The sequence below is a fragment of the Merops nubicus genome, unplaced genomic scaffold (assembly GCF_000691845.1).
Source record: "Merops nubicus isolate BGI_N331 unplaced genomic scaffold, ASM69184v1 scaffold11513, whole genome shotgun sequence".
Classification (NCBI taxonomy): Eukaryota; Metazoa; Chordata; class Aves; order Coraciiformes; family Meropidae; genus Merops; species Merops nubicus.
The window spans coordinates 8,805-15,766 of NW_008600977.1; the positions used below are offsets into that span (position 1 = coordinate 8,805).

The 6,962-nt window shown below is 44.8% G+C and overlaps 1 protein-coding gene across 1 annotated transcript in view; it reads left to right on the plus strand.

Moving 5' to 3' along the window:
• Positions 1 to 549: 549 nt before the first annotated feature.
• Positions 550 to 6,962, plus strand: part of COL6A3 (collagen, type VI, alpha 3) — a gene marked incomplete at its 3' end in the record, with an annotated part of 46,165 nt that continues 39,752 nt past the window's right edge. The window contains exons 1-3 of the mRNA XM_008937847.1: positions 550 to 637; positions 1,557 to 2,174; positions 5,871 to 6,473. Coding sequence (XP_008936095.1) covers positions 550 to 637; positions 1,557 to 2,174; positions 5,871 to 6,473 — 1,309 coding nt within the window. The remainder of the gene's footprint in view (positions 638 to 1,556; positions 2,175 to 5,870; positions 6,474 to 6,962) is intronic.

The following is a 6,962-nucleotide window of genomic DNA, read 5'->3' on the forward strand; positions in this document are numbered from 1 at the left end:
TGGGAAGGCTGAAGAGGTGAGCTGAGGCAAAGAGGGATGTTCAGGGCAATTATTATTATGGCATTTGTAAATAATAAAATAAGGAAGGGCAGCAGCAAGACAGAATATGCTGGTCAAGACGTCTCAGCTGGTCATCCATGGGCAAGGAAGACAGGTGAGAGGCCATCATTCATTTTGAGGGCTGGTGGTAGAAACCTAGGCTCACCATCCTCTAATATATTAGGTATTACCTGGGAGAGCACAGGCAGGAAGAAAGCCATCAAAGTTGATGGATGATTAAATGCCAATTATGTGAGCGATGACTGCTCTTCCAAAGAAATGCTTGCTATGAAGCAGACTCTATCTGGCACTAATTTATGGTTTTTTTTCCTGTCAAAGTGCCACAAAAGCATTTCAAAACCACAAAGTTTGGTTTTTCTGTCTTATGCTTCATCTGTGCCTGGCTAGCACTGCCACCATTTTTCACTCTCCCTGTTTTTCTCCTTTAGGTCTCACATTGGGTGCTTTGGAACAAAGAAAATAAAAGGAAAACTCAGATAAAAGTCCAAAATGAGGAAACATAGACATGTGCCCTTTGTGGCAATGTTTTGCCTCCTACTTTTAGGCTTTTGCTCTGTTCGTGCCCAGCAGCAAGCAGGTAAGACCAGGCTGCTTTACCTGACTTTACCCCCATACAAATGTTCCACTATTTCTCACCAAAACATTTGCACCTTTAGTTTTTAATGTGCATGTCGATGATATGTTGTGGTTTACCTTCTGCTCCTCAGCTCCCACGCGGCTGAGGGTCCTTTCGGACCCACACCTTGGCCAACGCGCACGTGGTGCCTTCCCAAGCATGGGCCGGTGGTGTGCCTTCAAGTGTGCTTTGGGGGGGATGAGGGGGCAGGATGTGCACCCAGGGTGGCCCGAGTGGATTCACTCCTGGGCAGAGCTGTTTTGCCCTTTGTTGCATGTGTAGGAAAGCGTTTGGCAGCAAGATGAATGCTGCCATCAACCCACAGAAAAGTTGTTTGTTTTTTTTTAAGAGGAGGCACTGGCGCCGTAGGGACTGTAGCTGGAGTTGCAGGGTGGTGGTGGCGGGCATTAGCAGCAGGAAAACTCATGCTAGTACCTAAATTAAGCTGCTCGTTCTTCCTCGAGCACTGTTTCAGAGCCAACAAAACCCTAAGCCAGAAAAAAAAAAGCATAGGAGACCAGGGGTGGTTTGAAGCCAAGCAAGCAAAAATTCACATATGAAGCCACAAGCATCTTTGGCTCAGGGCTGGCATCCAAACCCATGCAGCAAGGGTCTAGGAGGGAAGAAGCATCTCATCTCCCCTTCCTTAGGAATGTTGCATGCTATCCCGTCCTGTCCCCCAGCGTCTGCGGTGTCGGGGCACTGATGGCAGCCTGTTTTTTCCCCAGTGCTTCTCTTTTTGCTTTGGGCGATAAGGGAAACTGAGCTTCGCTTTCACCATGTGAAAGAGGCTGTTGGCTGTTTGGGCAAGGAGGAGGAGGAGGAGGCATGCTTGCGTTGACTGGTAGAAAATCCTAAACCCCCATCTGTTTTTTTAAAGCCGTCAGAACCGTTGCTGTGGCTGATATAATGTTTCTAGTGGATTCTTCTTGGAGCATTGGGAAGGAACATTTCCAGCTCATTCGAGAGTTTCTGTATGATGTTGTAAAAGCTTTAGATGTGGGAGGAAATGATTTTCGCTTTGCCCTGGTCCAGTTCAGCGGAAACCCCCACACAGAGTTCCAGTTAAATACTTATCCCTCTACCCGAGACGTCCTGTCCCATATTGCCAACATGTCTTACATGGGGGGAGACAGCAAGACTGGAAAAGGATTAGAGTACCTAATCGAGAACCACCTCAATAAAGCTGCTGGAAGCAGAGCCAGTGAAGGCGTCCCCCAGGTTATTATAGTGTTAACGGATGGACACTCCCGGGATGATGTGGCTCTGCCATCATCTGTCCTTAAATCGGCCCGTATAAGCATGTTTGCGGTCGGCGTGCAGGATGCAGTGGAAGGGGAGTTAAAGGAAATAGTGAGCGAACCCTCCGATACGCACCTTTTCAACCTAGAGAATTTTACCGCTCTCCACGGCATAGTTGGAGACTTAGTGGCGAGTATCCGTTCATCCATGACTCCAGAAAAGGCTGGGGCCAAAGGACTGGTTAAAGACATCACAGGTAATGGCTGACTGCTGATGGCTCCCATCAGCATGGTATCTGCTAGCGTTGTGTTGTTTAAAGCCTTTGTTAGGGGCAAGACTGAGATGGACGTTCATAGGTTTAAAAACAAAGGTTTGAAGTGTGTAGCCCCATGTTTGTAGCTATCAAGCATGCTGTTGTTAGCAGACCGAGGCGGCATCCCTGCCAAAGCTGCCAGGAGGTAGTGCAGGAGCCAGTGGATGGGCATCAGCCAATTGTGGCCATCCTTTTGTAGCCCAGGCATAGAAATGCAGACATAGGGAGCTCTGCAGAGTAATACAAATTGCCCCATTGTATCCACTCACTCCTAAGACAGGGAAATAGGGGATGAACACACCAGCTGTGATGGTGACTCTTTGAGGTCCTGACCAAAAACTCTGTAGACCAAGAAGGTCGCTGCTGGCCATGCTGACAACACACAGGATGTCACCTTGCAGCTGACGGGGGAGATAGGCAATGCGTTACTCCAAAAAGTCACATTCTCAGCTGAAGACAGCCAAAGCAGTTTAGTGGAGAACTTCTCTGCTGAAACCCCATCCCTGAGCTGGCCCTTAGCCTCTATTTTCATCCACTTGGAGAAGGTGTGTGGTTGGAGAGTCTCTCTTGTGATGCCACCTTTACAAGCCTTCTTTACAAGTCGATGACTTCCACCTGCCGTAGCACTGGACCCTTCCCATAACCAAAACGTCCCTGCAAACCATGATGGCTTCAACAGACCTGTGCTGACTGCAAGCCAGGGCCCAATTTGCCTGAAAAAAAAAGTGTTCCTCTGTCCCTTCTCTCTCTATGAAATTTCAGTGTGTAAAGAGCCTTCTGAACAGCTTTATTGTGTTTCAAAAGAGAAGTCCTGGAGATCAAACCTTTCTTTTTATTCCTGAGACTCCATCTGAAGGTCAAGAGCTTATGGGGTGATGTAAGGCAACAGCAGTGTAATGAGGCAGTGTGACACTAATCCTCCTGTGTTGTCTTGCCTGATTAACCCTCACACCAGCCCCACTGGGTGCTCACCATCACTGCATGACACCGAGCAACACCAAAAAGCTGTGCTCACATTTTTTATTGTGCAAAGTGCTTGACAGGGCAAATACCAAGATCACACAAAAGCCACAGGGAAGAAAAGCACCTGCCCCAGAAAGATGGCATAAAGTTCACCAAACCTAAGAAAATCGTGTCAATGTATGTGGAAAAAGAATGTTATATCAAACCTGCTGATAGCACGGCAGCAGCTTTTTGGCTCCTTTGCCATTGAAAGACGTCAGCACTTCCCTGTTGAAGTCAGTGGGGGAATTGATCTTTGGTGGCTGCCTGTCTAACTCTGGGACATGCCAGCAGGTAACCCAAACACCTGGAGTCACAGACATTTCTTTAAAAGCTCTAAAGGCAAATTCCTACTTCACATTTACAATGCATTTCCAAATTAATTTCTACTTAAAGACGTTTCTTGCAAACATTTTCTTCCCCCTCTATAACACAAATTTAAGGTAACCCTACTTGTTGTAGTTTTGCCCCTGTGTCACTTGCATGGGCGATATACAGAGTATCATTAGACATGGGAAAAGATGTTACAGGTCCTAAACATTGGATGACAATAATGTGCAAAACGTGGTACCAATAGCTGTTTGCATGAGAGTTTGAGAAGTCATTTATTCAGCTAATAACTCCATGTAGTGTCAAAATGCATAAAAATGACATGGATGTTACATTAGTAATGAGCCCTGATATGAAACAGAAATGTTAAAGCTCCCCAGTCCCATAGTACTTCCAGTAAAAATTACCAGAGATGTTGGTCTGTGCAGTCCCCAGTTGACTTGTGTTAAGTATGAAAGTTGGCCCCAAGTCTGCCCTGATGCGTTCATTAAATCTTAGCTCTCTGTCTCATCTGATCCTCCTTGCTTAGTTGTGTAACAAGCATGCTTTTATTTGTTCTCCAGCACAAGCTTGTTCCATAAATGTGCACTGAAGTACAAGGTTTTTTTACAGTGATGACAAATTATCCAACGCTTCTGTTTTACATCTATTTTCTCTCCTGCGGGAGTGACCCGTGCTGCCATGATGACACCTACCAGTGTCTGAAATCTTTCTCAAAAAGCTGTCCAAGGTATCTAATGCAGCACTGGATACAACCGCTTACAGATTTCCCTTTCATTTAGATGATGAAGTAGAACGTGTACATGCCAACTGAAAATGGCACGGTAAATGCAGCTGTAAGCACCCCCAAATTTCCACTAGATAGAAAAATAAATCCTGGAGCTCTTTGAAATTCTGAACCATGCTGATGTTCTCAAACCAACAGTAGCTGTTGAGCTGGCCCAGGGATATCCCTGGAGGCCTTCTCCTTTGTCACTGGAATTGCAGCATTATTTGAATCTCTTGGTGGCATTGTGATGTATGAAAATATTTACTAGAAAATGACCAAGCAGGAAAAATAATTAAAATAATAATTGACATCACTGGTTAATAGCAAAATCCTCAGGTTTATTCCTGGCCTTGCTAAACTGTATGCCAGTTTTGCTACTGGTTTCACCTTTGGCTTTCAAAAGTTGTGAGCTCAGTGGGATTTCCAAATGTTACTTGTTGTTCATTTCCAAACAGTCTGAAATTTGGTTTCTTAATAAGATTGGAGAGCAACAGCATGGAAACATCTAAGTATGCTTTGGGGGCTCCTTTTCCCTTTCCTCCCTCCCTCCCACCCCTTTCTTTTGCATTTGGTAAAATCAGCTGAGCAAAATGAGTAAGAGCAGACACCAGGGCATTTTGGTTCTGCTTCGGTAAGTCTCACAGCAAAAATGCTTCCACTTCAACAACCCTGTTCAAGCCATATAAAAGTTTTGTCTGATGTGTGTATATTCTCAGCAGATGCTCATGATAATCAGGGTATGGTCACAACAAATAGTGTTGGATAATTGTGTCATGACTGATTTCATCGCCAAGTTTTAACCAGATTCTGCATTCCTTGATTGAATACCCAGAGTCCATATGAAAAAGAGACCCCTCTATTGATAATAAATACATCTTTGTGCAAAACAAAGGAAGACAATTTTTGCATGGCACGGGTTGACAATTGTGCGGGTGAGGGTCAGCTTAATCCTTCATGGCGGGAGAAGCCAAAATATTCAGATGCTCATTTTAACCAGCAAAAGAGTAGAATTGCAACAGAGGCTGAAACTCGCCACATTCCAAAAATAGTGTTTTGTTTTCCTCCCCAAAAATAGAGATTGCAATGAGGAGAACCTATGAATATTACTGTCCTCATCCCTTGTCTTCAGGGTGAATTACCACCAAAATCCACCATTTTCTTTTGGCTCTGTCTAAATAGTTGAACAGTACTGGCCACTGATGGAATAGGCCTAGGTTTCTGAGAATTGTATTTCTCAGGTTTTTTTCTTGCATGCCAACAATTACTGACCCCCATGTAACTGAAGCCACCAGCTCAAGGTTGTGTTTACTCAAGCCATCTCTTGATGGGTGTTGGATGCTGCTGGGATGGGCCCGGGAACTTGTATTCAATCAGAATGCAGAACTAAGAGGCAAACATCACCTCCACAGTGAACATGTGTTTTGTTTTCTCATTTTTGTGTTTCTCACTGGTTTTCCAATCAACATGCCAGAACACTGTACAACTGCATGTAGTCACTCATTTTAATGCTTTCACCTTTTGCATTTCTTTTTTTAAAGCTCAAGAGTCCGCTGACCTTATTTTCCTTATTGACGGATCAAACAACATCGGAAGTGTCAATTTTCAAGCCATACGTGATTTCCTTGTAAATTTCATTGAAAGCCTCAGAGTTGGAGCTCAGCAAATACACATTGGGGTGGTGCAGTATAGTGATGAACCCAGAACTGAGTTCGCTTTGAACAGCTACTCCACAAAAGCAGATGTTCTGGATGCTGTGAAGGCACTTAGTTTCCGTGGTGGCGAGGAAACAAACACTGGTGCAGCACTGGAGTTTGTGGTGGAGAACCTCTTCACCCAGGCGGGAGGCAGCAGGATAGAGGAAGCGGTGCCTCAGATTTTAGTGCTGATAAGTGGTGGAGAGTCTAGTGATGATATTCGAGAGGGCTTGTTAGCAGTGAAGCAAGCTAGTATATTTTCGTTTAGCATTGGGGTCCTGAGTGCTGACAGTGCAGAGCTGCAGCAGATTGCTACTGATGGAAACTTCGCATTTACTGCCCTGGATATCCGTAACCTTGATGCTCTTCGAGAATTAATACTGCCCAACATTGTTGGAGTGGCCCAAAGACTCATTTTGTTAGAGGCCCCAACCATTGTGACTGAAGGTATGTATGTCTTTTTAGACTGCTGCATATCGATGAATGAATGAGCTTTTACACGCTGTAACAACATTTTTTTCTTTTTAATTTTTTTTTTTTTTTTAATTTTGCAATTAATCTCTCTGGTCTGGTTGTGGAGAAACAATGGGGAAAACAGAGTCCTGCACATATGTTCTGCCAATGACCAGGCCCAACAAGAATGACACAGCCAGCAGGAAGATGAACCAATACACAGACTGTATTGTAGACAAGAAGGACATTCCATGAATGATCGCTGGGGGTACAAACAAGTCAATCAGCTGGTACATAATTGATGCCACCCCCAACGATCCCACAAAAGATGTGACTCAGCCCACAACAGGTGGTACAAACAGAGACCCGAGGTTTCCCATAGTTGGCATGGGAAACAGCCAGACCAGCCAGTTAAATACATAAGACAATGGTGCCCACATAGCGACTCTCACCCAATCGGCCCGTGTTCGCACAGGTCTTAAG